Source organism: Lepisma saccharinum, chromosome 3 (genome assembly GCF_977018435.1).
Source record: "Lepisma saccharinum chromosome 3, izLepSacc3.1, whole genome shotgun sequence".
NCBI classification, from domain to species: Eukaryota; Metazoa; Arthropoda; class Insecta; order Zygentoma; family Lepismatidae; genus Lepisma; species Lepisma saccharinum.
The window spans coordinates 122,847,727-122,869,831 of NC_139231.1; the positions used below are offsets into that span (position 1 = coordinate 122,847,727).

At 36.2% G+C, this 22,105-nt stretch overlaps 1 protein-coding gene across 2 annotated transcripts in view; it reads right to left on the reverse strand.

Annotated features, from left to right (window-relative positions):
• Positions 1-12,557: 12,557 nt before the first annotated feature.
• The window catches only part of LOC145985383 (uncharacterized), a 48,463-nt gene continuing 38,915 nt past the window's right edge, over positions 12,558-22,105 (reverse strand). Inside the window, exons 8-10 of one of the 2 annotated variants that reach the window (XM_083119348.1) lie at positions 20,197-20,368; positions 17,021-17,104; positions 12,558-13,327 (exon numbers count right to left, since the gene is read on the reverse strand). In XM_083119348.1, coding sequence (XP_082975474.1) covers positions 17,035-17,104; positions 20,197-20,368 — 242 coding nt within the window. In that variant the 3' untranslated portion in view covers positions 12,558-13,327; positions 17,021-17,034. The remainder of the gene's footprint in view (positions 13,328-17,020; positions 17,105-20,196; positions 20,369-22,105) is intronic. The other variant, XM_083119349.1, reaches the window with a different exon arrangement.

Below are 22,105 nucleotides of genomic sequence, written 5' to 3' on the forward strand. Positions count from 1 at the left end.
GAGCATCAGAAGAACTTTCCATGTACAATGTTTTCACATCAAAACACAACAGTGATGTTTATTTTTTTACTTAGAATTAAATTTTTTAGTGGTTTTTATTTTTCCTGCAATGTTTCATCTAGCTTCCCGGAATGTTTTCAAGCTTACATCAAAATTTAATAAACACACACACACATGGCTAGCCATTCTACACTTCTACATAGTGTGCTACACTTTGTATCAGAAGAACTTTCCATGTACAATTTTTTCACATCAAAACACAACAGCGATGTTTATTTTTTTTACTTAGAATTAAATAACAAAGCTCCCAACACACATGCATGAACTGAAGCTAAAACCACCTATCCACCTATCAGTTAAACAGGCATATACTGAACAAATTAGCAAATTGCTTTTTCCAAACTTGAAGCTTACTTCTGCACACGGTAACACTTTACTATACCAGAGATGGATTTCTTCAAATTTACAGGAGAAAGTACTTACGCAAATCATTTTCTGCAGCGTTGTTGATGTTCGGGAATGTAGTTTTGATCCATTTTAATGCGAATGCATGTGGTTTTCTACGAAAATCTATTTCCGACGTGCTATTGCTGCTGCCGCAATTTGCTTTCTGCAGGAGAGCACAATACGCGCTATTGCTTCTGCTAACAGCCGATGTTGTCCGTATATGCTAAATTGAACGAAAGGAGTGCTAATGGAACCTAACCTAACCTTGTAGGCATACCTCGTCCCTGTGATGGTTCATTGGGCTATTGTGAATTTTTGGGCTAACATCAATGGTTTTTGGGGCTACCTGTGGATGGTTTGTGGGAAATAACGAACAACAGTAAGTACTCGTTAATGTAAGAAACAGACATTATTTTCGTTAGAAATTCATTATTTCACCTAAAGAAATTTTCCGCAATGCAGAATAGTACGTTAGCAATGTAAAAAATTGCGAAATAAATCATTGATAGGTGTCTCTGGTATAGTAAAGTAGTACCCTGCACACATTTCCAATATTCTAAATGAAGTGACCAGGTTTCTAAGCTGCACATGTGCATAATCTACCTAACCTGGCCTGTTATATGCATAAGTGTACTCTTTAGTTGTTAGCATGTATCAAGCTAACGTCAGTTTGCATTTATTTTCGTTTGGGTGACAAGTACTACTACTTCTGCACACCATGGGTTTGGAAAAATTACCACATAGGTACGAACGTGTACTTAACACATTCCCAAATGCTTTTGTTGTTAGGTTAGACAGGTCAGGTTTAGAGTTAAAAATACTTCTGTAAATACTTCCAATACCTGATAATCATAATGTGATTTGTGGTATTCAGCACTTTCCACTGTCCCATATGTTATTCTCAGAAACTGGTGAAAATAGCTCAACATGCTTCCTCACAGCCTGGTGACAGTAGCCTCATATACTATTCTCACCACCTGGTGAAAATAGTCGCGACCTATCTAAATGCATTTTCCACCCTTCTATACAAATTGTTAAAATGATTACAGTCAAAACTTGGACGCATTTTAGTGTAAAAATAGCAAGAAAGAAATATTTAAAGGATAAAATTAAAGTTATCAAGAATACTGCTTCGTACTTAACGTGTTTTTATTTTCTGCACATTACACCATTACAATATTTCTCTGCTGTATGAAACTAAAATTTAGCAGGTGATAAAGAATTTCATGGTTCACTTCAAATGTCTACGTTTTCGCTTGTATTGATTTTTTTTTAAAATTGATATATGTTGCAATTTTTCCAAACAATCGACAAACACCTTTCGTCATTATTGTAAACTATTATGTTAAAAATACATACAGATATCCTTCTTGCTTTGATTTGCTCTTAACTCAACTAGCACTATAGTTTGTTATATCTCCTGTTTACAGTACGAAAGTGGCTTTTTTTTTGTACACACTACACACAATTTCCACCGTTGTTAAATTAATATATATATTTTTTTAATGCACACACGCATGTTTGTTGTTTATCAATTCGCATTATCCATTCAATTGTTTTTTGTGTTGGTGTGACGTCACATCCGCAAAATCAGCCAATCGGAGAGGAGAATCAAATCGCCTATGCTGAACTGAGTGGGATTGGCATATATGCGGGCTGTTTGTACAGTGGAATCCATGAGTATTACCGTGCAAATTGTCCATCGCCATGTTCGTTCACTTTCTTTGTCCCAATTAGAGCTTCAAGAATTAAAAGAAAAGTCAAAACAAGCTGTTGACAACTTCTCCACCAGCATACATAAAAATCCATCGCTTAAAAACACACAGGATGTAAGATAAAAATTAATGAAAATAGTCATGGACAATTTGCACGGTAATACTAATGGATCCCACTGTACAACTGCCACATGTCTGTTGAACGAAGGCAATGCGATAAAAACTTTTACTGTAAATTGAGCAGTGATGACTTACGTAAGTATCAGTGCTCTCCTGGTTTTCTCTATACTTTCAAATATAGCCGGCCTCCGTGGCGGAGTGGTTAGAACATCGCGATACGACGCCAGGAGTTCCAGGTCTGGCCTGGGAATGGATATTTGTGTGTATTAATTCTTCTTCTTCTTCTTCTTCTTTTTTTTTGTCCCTGTCAGCATTATCTTGTCGACTTTGGACATCGTTATTGTTTTTTTTTTATTTCTTTTAATGTTTTCTTCTAAAGTTGGCAGTTAGTCTCACAAATTAATCGGAATCACAAATATATAACAGTTATTATAAATAATTCACTTTTTTGTCCATTTTGCTGTTTCTTAAAAATCACTTTATATTTCAAGTCTACATTTTCGAGAATATGCATACAGCATCCATATTAATGAAGGGGATAAATCTGTTAAAATGGATGATAGTGATATTGGAAATGGAATTTTTAAACGTTGAAAACCTTTGTAGAGTATGATTTGTTGATCTGAAAATATTGGACATTCTAGAATTAAATGTTGAGCATCAGGATTATTATTGCCACATTTACAATTTTCTTGAGTTTTAATTTTTATTTTTGCTAAATGTGCTGGTGTACGTACGTGTCCTGTTCTTAATCTATTAATAAAAACCATGACTTGCCGTGGGAGTGTGTATGAATTGAACCAAGGGACTTTAGATTTAAATTCTGCAATCCATCTATATGTGTTGCCCACTAACTTAAATTGATCTTTGCACCATTCATTCCATTGTTCCATAAGTTTGATTTTTACTCGTGGTAATAAATCAGTATACATTAACCTATTGAAACTTATGAGTTGTAAATGTCTGGCCTGTTTAGCGTATATGTCCACTCTATCATTTCCTACATTAATATCATGTGCTTTGACATAACTAAATTGTATGTCAATGTTTTTTTTGCAAGCAAGTTGAATTTGTTGAATAATTAAAATAATAAGATATGATTGGTGACATAATTTGGGATAGGATGTAGATAATGCTTGAAGAACACTCAACGAATCTGTAAGGAGAAGAATTTTTTTAAAGTCTTCCGCTATTCCATATTGTAAGGCTTTGTATAGGGCGTATTAATTCATCAATTTCTACATATCGTCACTCATCCCCATCTTCGCAAATTATCCAAGAGGCACAAAACGCGAAGTAAAATAAACTAAATCAATCAAAATAACAGACGTGTACTAGTATATCTCAGTTTACATACACAAAATAAAGTGGTGAAATACACCAAATAGTTCTTCTAGGGTGTGTTAACCTTACCGTACTATCATTCATATTAGTTCCTTCTTGTTATATGCAGTGAATTAACGAAACGTTAAAATGTACAATCAATATATCATGCAATGTACATTGCGACCATCTTGAAAAATACTGTTTCTAACCACCTGCTGTACTGTTTTTATTGAAATAACAGCATATTCTATTAACTACAAGTATAACTCTCGTATGACATCATTTTCATTTTTATGTACAAAGCTCTTTAGTTTTTGGACTGCAGGTTAACATTTCCATGGTACGTACTGCCCAGTTATATTTGATATAGTTCAGGCGCAGAGTTACGAAAAAAACAGCTTGTTTAGGGAAATGCATACAATGCAGCAGAAGAAAGAATTTGTCCCATCCCATGACGTTCGGTTTGTGCATAGCATGCTCATTATATTTAACTGTAGAATCCTCAATCAACTTCCTAGTTGCCGTTCCCTACATCAAGTAAAACCTTCACTTGTATCATCTCAAAATGAAACGTAACTGGTATCATGGTGTCTGAAGTTTATCTATGACATATTTGATTTTGCATTTTATTTTATTGCTTATACTAACATTTTCACTATTTTATTGTGTTACATTCAACAGTTTGTGACATTGAATGGCGTCTGCTCTTACTGAAGGAGATTCGAATCATCGTCATTCTTCTTCTTATTTTTTGCTTTATTCCTCTAATTATATTCATTACAGGCACACACACACACGAGCAAGCACGACAGATTCCTCGTTTTGGAAAAAGTTCCTCCAAGCGTTGGTGTTAAACTTAATTTGGTTCCTTCTTTATCAAGAATTGACAACGTGCACATTCGACGAATTTTGCCAATGAAAAATCAGTATTTTTTTAAAAAAAGATCTTATGTATTTTAAACATATTAACGTATGTGTTGAGATATCTACTTTTCATAATATTATTTTTTTGTTATCTATAGCGTTTAAAAGTTAATATTAAATACTAATGGAATGCAATACAGCAAAAATTTCATAATACATTTTCTAAGACTGAATAGCATGTGCCCTAAACAAAAAAGATATTATCTTCATCGTTTTCATCATCATTGTTGTAATAATAATCATCATCATCATAACTATTATGTATAAACACGCACGAGGAATCATGAAAAGTTCCTCGTTTTGGAAAAAGTTACTCCAAGCGTTGGTGTTAAACTTAATTTGGTTCATGCTTTATCAAGGATTGACAACGAGCACGTTCGAGGAATTTTGTCAATGAAAATTCCATCAAATATTGTAATTTTTTTATTTTTATTATTCATGGTGTCTCAAATATAATATTGAGTATTAATGGAATGTAACACAACTACTGTCAAAGTTATAAAAAATATATACTAGTGAATAATACATAAATAAATGAAATGTGACATATTCATGGTACCAGTTCCTAACACCTAATTTTTAAAATATTGAATCTTTACATCTGTAGAAATTGTACCAAATATTTCAAATTAGATATGTTTTTCTTTCTTCCGTGTAGTATAGAATTCATAATTATGCATTGTGTTGGGTGGAGCATAGACAAATCTTTGTATAAATGCCTTGATCATTATATCTGATTATTTAAAAACATTTTGTAGTACTGCAATACAATTATGGGAACACCGACAAATTTAATCACATGATTTTCCACTAGAAAAATAACAATAATAGCAGAATGTTACATAGAATGTCTTCTGCAATTTTGAAATCTCTAGCTCCTGTGATTGCTCCAGAAGGAGAGGCCTGGGGTCTAACATGTCTTTGGTCTCCCGGCAAACATGAAACTTCTTTCACAAATTTAAAATTTTTATAGTATTTCAGAGAATAATAATTGGGCCTCTGCCCAGAAAAATCTGTTGCCTTCCCATATTCAGTGATGAAATTAAGAATTAAACATAACAACAAAAGACAATTATCATCCTCACATAACATGGTTTCATATTTCACTGTTTCTCGAGTGCAAAGAATTAATTATATAACGAAAGACAACACAAGAGGCATGGGACCGTTGCCACAGGGGGGACGAAAATGGGGTGTAGACCAGCTTGAACATAAAGGTACACGCCGGACCCCGTGGCCGACTGGTTAGCACATGGTGTTGCGACGCTAGGGGCCCCGGGTTCGAATCCCGCTCGGGCTTGGTTGTTTGTAAATGCCCATTCATTAGTTTCATCATTTATCCCTCATCACCATCTTCGCAAATTAGCCAAGAGGCACAATACGCGAAGTAAATTAAACTCAATCCATCAATCAATCATAAAGGATACACACTCGAAGGATAAAAAATAAATAATCGAGATTCATACATTAAACTACAAAGAGGGAATGAAACGAAGAGAGAAATGTATGGATATATAAAGAAAATTAGCGTTCGATATGAAACAGCGGAAGATAGAGAGAGAATTGAGAAAGAGAGGAAGATAGAATGATAGAACGAGAGAGATAGATAGATAGAGAGAGAGAAGAGTGAATGGAAAGAAATGATAAGGAAGTGGTCTGAGAATTCACGACTACTTAGAAAAAACTCACTTAAAAAATATGCCATCCACCTTTGAACAAAGCCGAACGGAATTACCTCTCAAGAAGTAAGCTTGTGCCATGCGGGGAAAAAATGAAAGGGAGAGACTGCTCTTGAGCAGTCAAAATTCCTTGGGAAATTCTTTAGAGCAAATGCAAATTAACTCAACTTGGCGTGGAAAAGGGCCGCTACTGATTAATGTCATTTAAACATTATTTACCTTAAATGACTTAATTTTATTTTTTAATTAATTTAGTTTACTTTATGTCGTTTTTCCACCACTCTTGGCTAATTGAGACTATAAGCATGAAGAATGGCGTTAGGATGAGATAAACAAAGTAATAATCGTATATACCAATGGCAGAAAATAACCTCTAGAGAGGATAATACCAAGGATAATCTTTTACAGGATGGGACACTGAGCATATTGAAAATGCAATGTAACAGTGAGGAACTATCGATCAGTACGCATATTAATATTTAAGCTCGATATTTGAAAAGAAAATTGACTTTTTCATTTGGAATCGTACCAACAATTGGAATGTAATGTAATAAGTATCAACATGCAATTATTAAAAGGGTTCCGTCTTGTCTTGGATTATGCAAAGGAGATACATGGAAAATGTCCCAATCTCGTACACAATTACTAAATAAGTATGATATTGGGTCACTTTCCGATTTTCGTAACAAGGAAGCAAGATAAATTTTAAATTCTTCTTTTCAAATCTTACTTAATGCTTTAGTATTTTCATTTATTTTCTTCATTTGTTATTTACATACTACGTGATGTTCAATGAAATAAACCAAAACAGAACCGTATTGTTTTCCCTTGCACTGAAAGTAACGAACTACCCAGAATGCAGCCAGTATATTTTTACCATAGAGGGAATATTGTTCTGTGGAATTATAATGAAAATTTATCACATGCAAATAGAAAGGGAGAACATAACCACAAGAATGGCAAGAATATATAAATTTCACAATACACATGTTTTAGATTCCATTTACCATAACATTTTCTTGAACTTCAACATCTGACAGTAAAAATCCGATCTTTATTCCAAAATTCTGTACACATGTCTAGGTTTTCATTAAGCAAAACGAAATAGACATTTTCTTCTGCAAGACAGGCAGAAAGAACCTGTTAAAGTCATCTTACTCCATTTTTGGCAATATCATCAAAGCAGTATCCTCTCACAAAGACTTAGGCATTGTTTTCGACCAAAAACTCACATTTGAAGAACATATTACAGGCACGACAAAAAAGGCTATGCGTCTCTTAGGTTTATTGTATCGTTTCACCGAAATTAATGACATCTCTGCCCTCACCTTGTACTTCAAATCATTCATTTCTCCAATAATAGAATACTGCTCTCCCGCCTGGTCCATGGCATGTTCCACTCAGCTCTCCAGAATCGACTCTGTTCTTAACTTTTTCCTTGCTATAGTTCGTTACAGGGTTCCCTTTTTACGCAATTTTTCAACACCGCATCTTCTGTCTATTCTAAACTTACAGACTCCCTATCAGCGCCGTTTACTGAATGATTTTGGGTATCTTTACAAAATCGTCAATGGCAAAATCCGTTGCAACACGCTTCTCCAGGAATTCCACTTTCGAGTACCTATGCGCACAACAACACGCAACTCAAATCTATTTTACACAAAAAAGCCTAGACTGGAAATTCAAAAAAAGATCGCTCTTCCACAGACTTTCCACCCAATATAACGACCTCCCATCAAGTGCTGGTGAATTTTCAAGAGAGTACGCCTTTCGGTCAACCAATAGAACATATCTTACTAAATAATATTTAATGGTGCTATCTTGACTTATTTATATTAATATTTTGTCTAATTTTGTTATTTTTTATTTTGTTATTTTCATTGTTACTAATTTCAGTGTAAAATGGTTACGATCTGTATCTGAAATTTTCTCAATAAATAAATAAACTATAGAGGAGAATGAACTGATCTGTAGGCTACAGAAATCATTTATTTTCTCACTATACACTAAAGTTTCTAACTAGGGAAATCGCACACAATACTCTAAAGCAACAACTCATGTAAAACGTCTGTAATGAGAACATTTTACGTAAAGCATGAATACCAAGCCCTAGTATCTTCTGTATTATGCTTTCATGAAGCGTCAAACATAACATAACATTCAATAAAAAAGAAGCAACGATGATATCTCACAATCCCCCATGACATCGTAATATATATTATGTTTACAACATGTGGTTTCTACACTTTAAGTGTGTGCATGTGCATTACGTAACGCAGTGCTGCACAAAATGCAACACACACAGTTTACGATATGAATCACTTGAATTTATACGATTTTGTATGAAGTAGTCTGTGGTCATGGACTTATGGCACACCTTGTCAAGGCAGATCCTTATTAATTTACCATCATTTTGAAGTTGTTAGTTTTCATTCATACGTTTTGAGAGCGCTAGTTCCTTCCGTCTCCAACGCAAATATAGTGTAGCAACTTCCCTATACGCCTAGTGATTTCCGCAGTCGCCATGACCATGGTTCCGTGTTATCCTCATGTACATTATCCATTGTTATACTATGGTCCAGGCGATAGAGCCTCGTTAGCCTGCAAGAAATACAGACTAGATTGTGTAGGAAAAGTGTGTCTTCGGTGAAGATTACCCTCTTACACTCTTCAGGCACATCACATATAAGTTCTTCTAGCCAAACAATCCATTAACTTTGCCCTAAAATATTTAATCCTTATATTGCACAACGCGTTAATTAAATACCTGCGCCTCTCGATGGCGTGGTGGTAACGGCTTGGCCTTGCAATGAAGGCGGTTCGATACTCGGTATTTTGGATTCAACGTTAAACTGTAATTCCAACCCATATTACCTCTCTGTGCAAGAAGTGGACTTAAAAATTAACTCAAACAAACAAGCATTCTAGTTAAATAATTCTTGTTGTTTAACTTCCATCGATACAACAGGAAGATTCATACCAAGGCAAGTTGCTTTCACATAGAAACATAAAAAGGAACCATACTCAACGTAGGCATATTTCTCAATAACACCGTTTAATTACTTAATAATATTATCTGTTGATTTGAATTTGATTCAGATTTTTTAGAATGTTCTGCTTTAGAACATACAGACTACAGTCATACTGCAAGTTGATTTACAAAATGTATTAGGGAAGAGAGGGTTTATATCCAGCAATCATCCCACATGGTTGTGCTTTTTTCTTATGACTTCTCTGCTAGTCCAGGGTAATTCTTCAAGTACAACTCTAACCAACGTCACGTGTGATTCATTATATGTCCTTGTTTGCTATTTTTCTTCATCTCTCCTCGCCTCCATCACAATGTAATTAAATCTTAAAACAAGTGACATTAAATAAAATAACTAATTGCCCTAAACCTATCTCCTTATTTTCAAAACATTTCAACCTGAACGAAAAATAGAGATCTCTTCAGACTTATTTTATTATATCTTAAAATAACTTTGTTTTTTGTTCCTCACAAGGTTGGTGTGCAACCAAGTGTGTGAACAAGAACAAAGTTCCTTCTTTTGCGGTTCCCCCAATGGACGTTACATAACGTGTCAGTGTTCAACAAGACAAAAGACGATCGGGTCCTCGTTTCGGGGTGTAAGTTCCTCGTTTGGTGGGATCCCAGTTGGTGGTCTATATCTCAGCTTCTAAGCATAAACCGCCAGCCACACGCCAACTGGAGAATACCAGTGAGATAATAGTTCACTGTTCGAAATCTCAAGCGGATTGGAGCACTTTTTTTGGTTCCCAACTTTGCCGTTGCTGTGACCGGTTCCTCGTTTTTCACGGTGCGAAAACATATCTCTCTCTCTCTCTCTCTCTCTCTCTCTCTCTCTCTCTGTGTGTGTGTGTGTGTGTGTGTGTGTGTGTGTGTGTGTGTGTGTGTGTGTGTGTGTGTGTGTGTGTGTGTGTGTGTGTGTGTGTGTGTGTGTGTGTGTGTGTGTGTGTGTGTGTGTGTGTGTGTGTGTGTGTGTGTGTGTGTGTGTGTGTGTGTGTGTGTGTGTGTGTGTGTGTGTGTGTGTGTGTGTGTGTGTGTGTGTGTGTGTGTGTGTGTGTGTGTGTGTGTGTGTGTGTGTGTGTGTGTGTGTGTGTGTGTGTGTGTGTGTGTGTGTGTGTGTGTGTGTGTGTGTGTGTGTGTGTGTGTGTGTGTGTGTGTGTGTGTGTGTGTGTGTGTGTGTGTGTGTGTGTGTGTGTGTGTGTGTGTGTGTGTGTGTGTGTGTGTGTGTGTGTGTGTGTGTGTGTGTGTGTGTGTGTGTGTGTGTGTGTGTGTGTGTGTGTGTGTGTGTATATATATATTAGCAGGTAACAATATGTTATAAACACATTCTTACTTTCCAAAGAAGCGCTCATGTGGGATGGCAAAACGGATCTATATTTTGGATCCGGATCTGGCCATCCCTACTGTATACATGGCATATGATGTTAAGTCACATGACTGATATTGTAGCTGCTTCTAACAGAGGCATGGCCACAAGAATTTTATCAATTTTGTTAGTCTGTTTCCTGCAATATGTCTCCTTTTACCACCATTGCCATCGTATGTGGCAACATTTACACAAGGTTTCAAGAGAACATGATTTATCATTATCTAAGGCTTACTAGTACAAATTGAGCACATCAATTTGTAATTATTTTTTTCTTATTTTATGTCACTTTTCTTCTCCTTTAGGTTAATTACAATGAAGAGATTGACTGATGATTAAATGCAATTGATGAAGGGAGAATCAAACAAATGCTCTGACAGCTAGAACTTTCAGTGTCAAGATTGGAAGTTGACTACACAATACACAGTGTTTCAAAATGATTTGAATGATTTCAACTTGTTATATTTTATTCATAAATGGTTTAAACTTAAGATGCAATTTCACACATACGTAATGTAACTTCCCAAGTTTAAGTGACAATGGTTATCGCGAAGTTAACTCACAAATGCTCAATATGAGCACCCTTCGTCAATACGTCAATAAGGTAATTGTTAGCTACATGCCCAATCCATGGTTGTGATTCGGCTGGACCTTTGGCATTCGAATGGGCGAATCTTTTCAAATTTTCCTCAAATTTTTCGTATTTTGAAATATCCAAGAGGTTTTTCGAATGGAGGAAAATTTCAAAAAAATTTCCCCATTCGCATGCCGAGCCTTAAGGAACTCCCTTACATTAGGGTGGAAGTGACATTGGGCTCCATTGAACTGATAAATATAGTATGCACTGTCATGTGTCAGCTGTGGCATAAGCCACGTAGTCAGCACGTTCAAGAATGTTTCACCAGGTACGACATCCATCTTACAACTGGTCACCCTGACACCTGGCAGCAGAATTTAGAATTACCGAGACGATTTAAAAAAAGTTAAGGATGTGTTCAAATGTATTTCACGGCATATTTGATCGGTGATTATGTTGTATTGCTCATGCAATGTGTTTTAATCGTTCAAATCATTTTGAAATGCCCTGTACATTCTGCTATGAAGGTGGCAATTATGTAATAAAAAATGCAATTCACTGGCAGGGTGCATGGAAACTGATCCAAGTACCAACATGTGATAAGGAATCCTGGTCCGGAAACATGTCAAGTTACAAGCCAAGTTGCCTAAGGCAGTGGAATAAGACAAATGAAAAATGCAGCTTGTAGATTTAATAAGGATATTACTACAATGCATCGTGGCACTCTGCGACTAAAATGTTACAGTAGTTGTTCAAAATGGCAGGCCGTAACATTGATGCAGGCATGACTGCATCACAAGAAGCACTGTCACATCCGCTCGAACAGGTCCTCCTGTCTTATCCTTCAGTAACACAGATATAACTATAAAAACTTGTCCATGACAGCCAATGGACCCATGTGTCATGGGAGTCACAGGCATGGCCACAAGAATTTCGACAACCCTCATCAGAACTAAAATGAACATGTGTGTCTGAAGACAAATTGTTAAAAACTGAGATGGTAAAGTGGCACTCACCACATACAAGGACAACAGACAATATAAAATTCAGTAACACTGAGATACAGCTTGCAACTATAAAAACTTGACATATATGTAGTCACTATACAGCTCACCATAGGTCTACAGTCTTTTAGACTGCAGTTACTATGTACTTTAATGCCCTTCTCAACACTAGATGATACCTTTCTACCTCCCCCTTCTCTCTCTCCAATATTCTAATTATGATTAAGTGGTGCAACAGATAGGGATCCAATTAGTACTGTTAACAAGCTGGAACATATTCTCACATTACATAACAATATATCTTCCCATTCACTGTGTTCTGCATTCCTTGTTCATATTTGAATGCCCATAAAATTTAGAACAAAACTCGCTTCCTATTAAAGTAATTTTATTTGTTATGGAATCTGACACTTAAATAACAAAAAATAGCTACTTCAACTCCACACAAAAGGTAGGAAGTAATTTTTCTTAAAGGTTTGGTTAACCATATTCTGACAAAATGATTTAAGTAATAAAATACACGTTCACTATTTCCCTTGAAACATAAAATGGAAAATGCCAGTTTTGATTCCTATACTTTGGAATGACATAATCCAGTGGTTCATACAGAATGTTCAAATTTGTACACCACATTTAAAATCAAAACAGAAACAGAAAAACTAAAAATTTATAAAAATTGAACGATTTAGCTTTATAAAATGAATGTGTTGGCACTATAACTTCTCATTATGCATTAAAACAAAACTAAACACCAGAGATGTTGGTCATAATTTCTTCACTTTTCTTTCCAACATTCAAGAAGTCCTCATGGCTCTTCATGATATTTTTCTTCTCATCCATTAAAATGTTATCAACTTTAGAAGTTACAGAACCAGAAATCTCAAATAGCAAGAGAAACGGAATATAACACTTTGCTTGCAAGTAAATAACGACACTGTTTCACTTTGTAAAAAGAACATACAGTTTCTCAACGTAAATTTAGGCACATGCACACTTTTCTCTCACATAGCACACACAAACACATGCACAGAGTCCATTGCAGTGTAACTTCTATTTATAAACATTTCAAAATGCAACTTATTTCTTAATCATTCTTTAAAAGCAATCACTGACGATAAATACGGTGACGTTCAGTCCATACCTGAAAAGAAAAACCATACAAATTTTAACCAGATTAGGACTTAACTGTTAAAAACATTTACAACACACAAAGGAGAAACTGCTATTGTTGTTCCTAATGTATAATTTTTGCACAAGTTCTTAATAATGGCAATTTACTTATGAAATAATTATATAGAAATTGGAACATGCAACCTTTCCATGCTAGTTTACCGGAGATTTTTCAATAATATATTCTCATAATTAACTCATGGGCTTTACAAAAAGGGGTGCAAGAGACACAGTGGCTTAGCCCTGTGCACTTGGTACCAAACTAGCATACATCAGAGGTGTGTATGAAAATGTCAGCAGAGCAGCCACCAAAGCTTGCTGAAGATAGAATGCAACTATGTTTCTGGAACATGGAGGTGTCATTCTTATTGTTTTTATTAGCATTTGTAAGGACTCTAGCAGGTATCATTATGATCTGAGGAAGATGATGATTAACTTTTGAGACTGCGATCTCCTTGTGCATGTGATCCTCTCGTAACATGCAGTTTAGCAAATGTGTCTCCCATCTAAGAAAAAACAGTTACCACATTAGTTGTTATTTACGTATGCATCATAATCAAAATATTATTCTTCCGCAAGGACATGGAGGGGGGGGGGGGAATGTCGTGTGTGTGACACTGATCATGTAACTAGACTATAGTTTATAAAACCTTTGAAGTTGTCAAGATGTTGGTAAAAAGAGATTGTGTTTTGTCTTGTATAAATGGAGTTCGTTATAGTTTGTTGTATGGCAATTTGATGTCAATTAAATAATTTTGGATTCAATCTATTCAACACCTTGAGTGTGATCTGCGTGTGTTACAATACACAACAGAGGGGAGGGGCACAGAGGAGAAGGCTTCCTTATGGCAGAGTTCAACAGATGGAGAAGATGCACAGACATTTTTGGCCAAAGGTTCTTTTCCTTGTGGTCGCTCTATAGTAGATACCACATTCTTGCTCGCGGCCATTTTGGATGTGATTAGCACTATGCTCTGGCTGCCTTTAGCCCCCATGGTTGCCCACAGGCACCCACTGATTTGAGGATGGATGAGCCCCAGAGCTGCTTTATGCAGGGAGAAGGCTGGAAAAATTCCAACCTTAGATCACCCACGCTGGGAATTGAACATGGGTCTTCCACATGTCAGTCAGAAGACTTCCAAATAGACCACCATGACCACTTTCAGTGGAAAGGAACTTTTATTAATCAAAATAGTCACCATTCGATGTTATACACTTCTCCCAAACAGATGTTAGTGCATTAATGCCACTTCCGTAGAAGTTTGGTGTTCTGGACTGAAGAAACTCCTCAAAAGCATTTTCTGACAGCTGCTTCATTGGTGAACCTACTCCTGCCCAAAAAAAAAAAATGGTAGTTGGTTGGTGACAGATCTGGTGAATATGGTGGATGCGGATGTCTCTCCTAGTGTAGTTGCTTAACTTGTAATCTTTATGCATTTCATCTACCTGGGTGCAGTAATTGTCAGCATTCATTGTTTCACTAGTATTCAAAAACAAATAGTGAATAATACCAGCAGCACACCACCAAACAGTCACCATTATCTTCCTTGGATGAAGAGTCTGTCTTGGCATTTGTTTTGGGGCCTCATTAGCATTTAGTCGTTGTGCAGAGTGGTGACAATTATAATGTAATATCCACTTTACATCACATGTCACCACTCTCTCCAAAAATGGAAAGTTTCAGTTCCGGCATAGCAGAGAAAGTCACACTTCCAGGCGACGGGTCATGAGTTGTTCAGTGAGCACATAGGAAATCCACTTATGAAGCTTCTCGACTTTTCCAAGTTCTTGCAAGTGCCGGGAAACTTTGGAATAATGTACACCCAATGTCACTGGAATGTCTCTTACAGCTTGGTGAGGGTCAGACTCCGCTAGTGCTCGCAGTTTGTTGTTGTCGATGGCTGCTAATGCGTGTCCACGCGGTTCACTTTCAAGGGTCATATTGCCGGAATTTTTTGAACAATCGCGGTCTGGTTTGTTCATTTACTGTGTCAGGTTCAAATGCTCTGTTGAAGTTCCTGGCTGCCTCTCTGCAGCATTGTGGTCAAGTCCATGTTGCGTCTATACGATCACACGGCACACTAGCACTAGCACTCACCTTATTCCTTGCTAATGAGCAGGGATATGTATCCATCACTTTCCGATATGCAGGGTTTGCATATATGTACAGTACAGTGTATCTGGGACGGTTTGGGAATATCCAACTTACATCATCCCGAAATCCGACATTTCATGCACAATGACCTGATATAATTTTATATATTGGAAACTGATAATGGTAGACTCATGAATTGTCTGTTTTTGTTCACAAAACAAAGTAATTCTCATAAAAAAAAAAGTGAATAAAAGAAGAAAAGCCAAGATTTCTGACCTATGACTAATCGTATAGTCTGATACATTTGATAAACTGTGAAAAGCAGACAAATCATCACATATCTTACGTACAGGCATAAGCATCAATTGCATTTTTTGTTTGCTATTTATCAAAAATTAAACTATGTGTTGTGTGACACAGACAGTACACTTGACCAGAAATCACCTGTATCAATACACACCAGAGGCATATTATTCCAGGCTATCTGCGAAGCCCATGCTCAGAAGAGAAGAAAAAACAGATCGGAAAATGTGCATAACATTGTTAATTTCAATGAGAAGATGATGGCATTTCAGGAGTTGGCACACTTATTTCTTACAAGTTGTTACACTTATTTCTTATGAGTTAACGCTATCTTTGAAATCCACAGGGTGCTGCTTGAGTTGAACTTGGCAGTCTTCTTGCTATGCTGCCGTCAGTGTTGCAAACTCATTGTTCCCAGCATGGCATATTCCCAGCAACTTTGGAGCAAAACTATTAGAGAAAAGGCGTTGCTTATGACAGAGAAATTCCCCTCTGGGCCCAGAACATCACTTTCCAATGAACATTTGCAGATGAGCACGACAAGAGGCCGTTGACCTCTGAAACAACAAGAGTACACTGCATTACAATGGTGTCGAGAAGTTCGAGAGATTTGTTAGCTGACCGGAAATGGTTTATGACAGCATTTAAAAATAACCGAATTGAGAAAGGCCAGAGCCAAGTAGGGTAGTTCGAGTGGAAATCATGTCCTGGAATGTTGAAGAAAGTTAATTTCCTTAGTATGTGAATTATATTTTTGTGAATGGTTTATTTTTATGCATAAGGATGAAATACTTTCCTTATTTTTTATCTTAATGATACAATGTACATTTTCATAATTATTTGTGAAGTGTTTATTTATAACCACAATGTCACATCACTTCAAAATACCAAATATGAACGAAAAAAGAGCCCTTTCCCCCTGCAAATATCTGTCTATTCGAATACTATATGATGAAATAGCCTAGGTTTTGAACCCACTATACACCACTGATACACACACACTACTTGTTTCATCGCCCTCAATTATAGTACTCTGCAGAGGTGTGCTGCACATCTGTGACGAGGGAAATTGGACAGATAAATATTGAGGCAACCATATATTTTAGCTGAATGTACATGTAAAAAAAAAATACATTTTGTAACTTGTAGTGCTTACGCTAATTTGTCAGATATAACAACAGTGCAGAAAATTTTCCAACGGCAATAAGCAATGAAACATGTCACGATGTACTTCCACAATTAATAAATTACTAGAGAAAAACTTACATATATCACGCTGCTTAAGAGTTCCTTCTCACTATTTCCTTTTGCTTCACACGTTCTTCTCTTCTTCGCAATTTGAAATTGACACTAAAAACATATCAAAGATTTTAAATAATATAACAACTATACACATATAAATTCAAGGGCAGAATTTAATTGAAAAATGCATTCTGGACCTGGGTCTCTGGCATCCCTTTCCACTGCTTTATCAACTGAGCTGCCCAGCCAGTCCTGATTCCACCTGACTTTTCGCTTCCACTGTTTTACCTGCGTGAAATTCTCTCTTGTTAGTGATACTTCAAAGAGATCCCATTGTGTTTACACTGACAAGAGTGTAAACACAATTCCACACAGGTAAAACAGCGAGAGCAAAAAAGCAGGTGAAACCAGGACTGGCTTATGCAACTGTCTGCAGTTTGACGGTTTGTTGTAATATTAAGTAAAGAAATCGACAAATGTCACTTAACATATGACTACATTCACCATTTAACTACAATTAGCATACTAACCTCTACAAAGATCAAAGAACATCAACATTAAATGAAGTTGCTACAACAGAATTTCTTCATTCTTTTCGTAATATGCAAGAGAGAAAAGAAGAAGATATAATTGCAAAATGTCTTTCAATTAAAGGACTCTTCCACTCAGTCGCTTAGTTGGTAAAGTCCTGGTCTAGCCTGCATTTTTTCGTTAATATCTTTATGCAGTACAGCTTGTGTGTGTGCCAAATTATGAGTGAATACAAGAGCTGTCTGGAAGAGAATTGTGAACTTTTGTGGAACTATTCCCTTACAATCGACAGAACAAGTTTCATCCAGTTTTGGTCAGGTAAGTCTAAAACTTGTATGTACTATGCTCATTGCTCAGAAAGTAGAGCTTATTCAGTTTATTTTACATTACTTCGCTATTTCGCTAACTTAATCACGAGGATGAGGATGAGTGATGAAACAGATGGAGGAACCAACACAACGAAATGAAATGCCTTTCACAGGATCTACACCTAAGATCCTATGCTTTGTAGTATGTATGCTCCACGAACTGTCTGGAGTGCATGAAAATTAAATCACTTGCAGTAGATTTTTAGCCTGAGCTGGCCTTTTTTATCGACACCTTTAAAAAAATCCACAGTATGGGTTAAAAAATCCACAGCACTTCAAGAAGATACGTAGGGGAGAAGTACAGAGAGTTTACAATATAGTCTGGAGAACCATGCATGTCAATAGCTGTTGGAAAGTTCAGTGACTGGTTCTAGACGATGGTCATTTGTGTAACTAAGCATATTTTGAGGTTGGTAGAGCAGTAATACAATTAGTACTTGCATTATTGTTATTTAGTGTCATAATAAAGATAAGATGAAATTGATGAACTACTCACAACGAAAACCCAGGCTCAGGCTGGATTTCAATTGCACCTTGTTTGTAATGTATATCTCTTGGTTAATATTTATTGCATTGTATGTTTCATTGTGTATTGGGTAATGGTTTCTAAAAAAGTGTTTAAATCTGTGATAGAAACCCATATAGATGACAGTTTCATTCGTAGCATCTTTTTGTAATTAGCAAGTGATTCATCTGTATTTGATCTGTAATCTTGAAATAGTATAAAAGTGAGGATTTCGTATAAGAAATTAACATTTGTCGCAGATCGTTGATATAATTCAAACCAAAAGGAACTGCTCGGTGTGCACATACATCTTGGTGTGGTAGTTCAGGGCGCAAGCTAGACCTATGTGATCACAGGTACGCCGATAGCCACACATTGAGGTTATGTGTTATAATTGAGTCAAGACACCGATAAAGCAAAATCCTCACATTCGTTCGAAGTATGTTTGCATTGTAATTGTAATAAATAAATAATAAAACCTTTCGTTTTATCTACGGCACTAATGTGGTTTTATTTCTCTGTATAGTGAAAGTATTGTTGTTGCCTAACACTAGCCCTGTACCTGAAAGGAGTCTTGTGTACTTCAGTGAGTCTCATTGTTCACCGCTGAACATTATTCAGTTATTATTATTAAATAAAATTACAACTACTTAATACCTCGTTAATAATAATATAATACAAGTAAACATATCAAACAATGGAAGTTAACTATTTAACATACTTGGCCACAGAGCTAGCAGTAAAAAACTAACTAATGAACACAAAAAGAGATAGATTTGTACAATTTTGTAATTCAAAAAAGTTTCTTCAGAGGAAAGTACATGTACTTTCCCTTTTGACTAATATTGATTGTTGTTAATAATTTTTATTATTCTTCCCAGTTGTAGAAATATTTATTGTTATTCTTAGTCTCTGTAATTTGGTATGTGATTCTTGTGTTATTTAATATTTAGACCTATTACTGATGGTCACAGGATTGTGACTGACCTTTATGTATATATCTTGTAAGACCTGTTTCCATGGTAATTATGCACGGTTTTGTTTTTAGTTTTTGTTTGTGTTATAAAGAGTGGTTACGCTGAATTGGAAGATGCTATTATTTCTTTGAAATTACAATGGAATTACACTTCTTTTTCCGAGTAAAACCTTGACTTGGATTTCATTTGAATAATGAACGAAGAAGTATTACCCATACACTGAGAGGCATCAAGTGAATGCTAAGAGTTCTCATGTTTTATTTAAATAATGTTCTTTGGTTAAAAGAACGTGTCAAACCTATTCAAAAGAATTTACAGTAAAGGAAGGCAAGGTTTGGTAAGAGTTATTAAATCACAATGCCATATTATGCGGTAGTCACAGGAAATGACAGGCCATTCCAAACATGATCACAGAATCCAGTTTTTCAGATCTTTTAACATTATGCAAGTAATTTTTAACCATGTTTTGGCCTTTTTACATGCCTTATATATTAATCTTCAACCTCCAAAAGAAGGATCAAAGTTGATTCAAAAATTAGGAAAAGAAGGGGGGGGGGGTTCACTCTCTCTTTCGCGACTACCAAGCAAAGGTTTTCATGATGTTGACAACATTGCCTTTTTGTGCGATATAAAATAGCAAAAATTCCACGAAGGATCTGAAAATTCACTGAAATCTTTAACTAATGCATGATTTTGGTTGTTATTGCTCTAGAAAACTTAGTCACATGTTATAAATTTAGTCTGCTATTGCATGAATGGATATTCTTGCACATGAATAATATTGCTGTTCAGAAAATAATAATACTAACATAAAATTACCTGCATGGCCCTATGTCAGTTCTTCTAGAACGTATATTAGCTGATACCATATTGTTACTTTTTCCTTCAACTGTTACAGAACCCTTTATTTCACAATCCTCCAGAACATTATCTTTTAACTTGAATATTTGAACACAACTTTGAAGTGACCTACTGGTGCTAGATTTTGTATCTGCAACAGAAAAGCATATTCCGCACTTCTGTAACTAAAATGTATCAATAACAACACACACTACTGTGTACACTTTTAGAAGGAACACGAGTTCATCCAAAATGGAGCCAGTGCTATTGCCAAACTAACTGCTAGTGAAAGGGAAACACAGAGAATTGTCTGTGTCCAATATTCAACTTTTTTGTATATACACGGTATATACAAGTGTAGTGAAATAACACAGTGCATATTTTTCCACAGCAGCACTTGAAATGGAAAATGTTAGCTGGGCAGGGGAGGGGGTGTTTGGTGGAGCCTTGAGTTAGCTGGGGGGGGGGGGGCATTGCAAAAATGGTGCTAGCTTGGGGATACCTTCGCCCCCACACACACACTTTCTCTCCGAGCACTGCTACAAAGGATTATATCATACCACTGAAGCATATGAGAATTCAAACTGATTCAGACTCGCAATGTTCCACAACACCCTCAACAATGAAGGGTCATTGTGTACATTGAGACGAATTTAACACACATTGTTTGCCCAAGCCACAATAACTCAGCTGTGTCAACATGGTGACAATGAAAAAAAAAACAGACAAAAGGAAAATGAAAAGGTCACTGTGTGTGTGTTTGTTGAGATGTGCTGTTTCCCTGTGTTTCTTCAAGAAATGATAATTCCGGCAGTAGGCGACAGAAATTTATTGGACTTGGACAATCAGGTTCAAAATGTCTTGCATGCAACTAAAATGCAGAACATGATGTTTAACTTGCAAGCTGCAGTTTCTTAACTGTACAACGTTGCACTCCTGCCATTGGCTGGTCACCACGGGCAGGCTTTGCATGGCCCCACCAAATATCGCTTTTAAAACCACATGTCGTATATCCACTTATTAAATACAACACAAGTCAGTACTTATGTGTGGTTTAGCCGGCACCCGCGATGGAGAAGGTTGGCACATCACACTATGATGCCAGGAGTTCCAGGTTCGAATCCCAGCCTGGGCATGGATGTTTGTGTGTGTCCATTCATCATATCATCACTCAATCTCAAACTTCGCAAATTAGCCGAAAGTGGCACAAAAAAGCAAAGTAAAATAAAGCAAATCAATAAACGATAATGTGTGGTTTAACAGGTTCTATCCAAAAACCAATGTTTCGGGCTTATTGCCAGATCTTTTTCTTTACGGTCTGGAAGCCATTTACAATTGATGATTTTCTCTCCCGGATGGGAATTTCATATCTTTTCTCATGATAGTCCAAAGAAATAACACTAAAAGGATAAAAACAATAAAAAATGGTTAAAAGTCAAAGGGTTAGAAAACTAGATCGTGGCCAGCAGCTGTCTTGTGAGAAAGATGCACGTCACCATCTGCCATTGTGTAGCACCATGCAAGAAAAACAGAAAGAAAAGTATTCAAAACAAATAAAATTAAGAACAGAGCACAAAGAATGAATAGATTTGATGGTGCTATCGATCGATATCAAAAATAAATATGTCATCAATACCTTGATAAGATTTCTAGCTTCATCCACCAGTTTTAACTCCGACAGCAAGTTTTGTTTACCAAATGGTGTGTAAGAAGAGGAAAGGAAGTTGCCAGTAGGAAGAAATTGTTCATTTTTTTTTATTTCGCATTTCTGTAACTTTTAGCTATATTCAAAGACGAGGATAAGTGACGAGATGATGAAATTGATGAAAGGAAACTCACAAAGAACACCCATGCCCAGGCTGGGATATGAACCTGGGACCTCGGCATC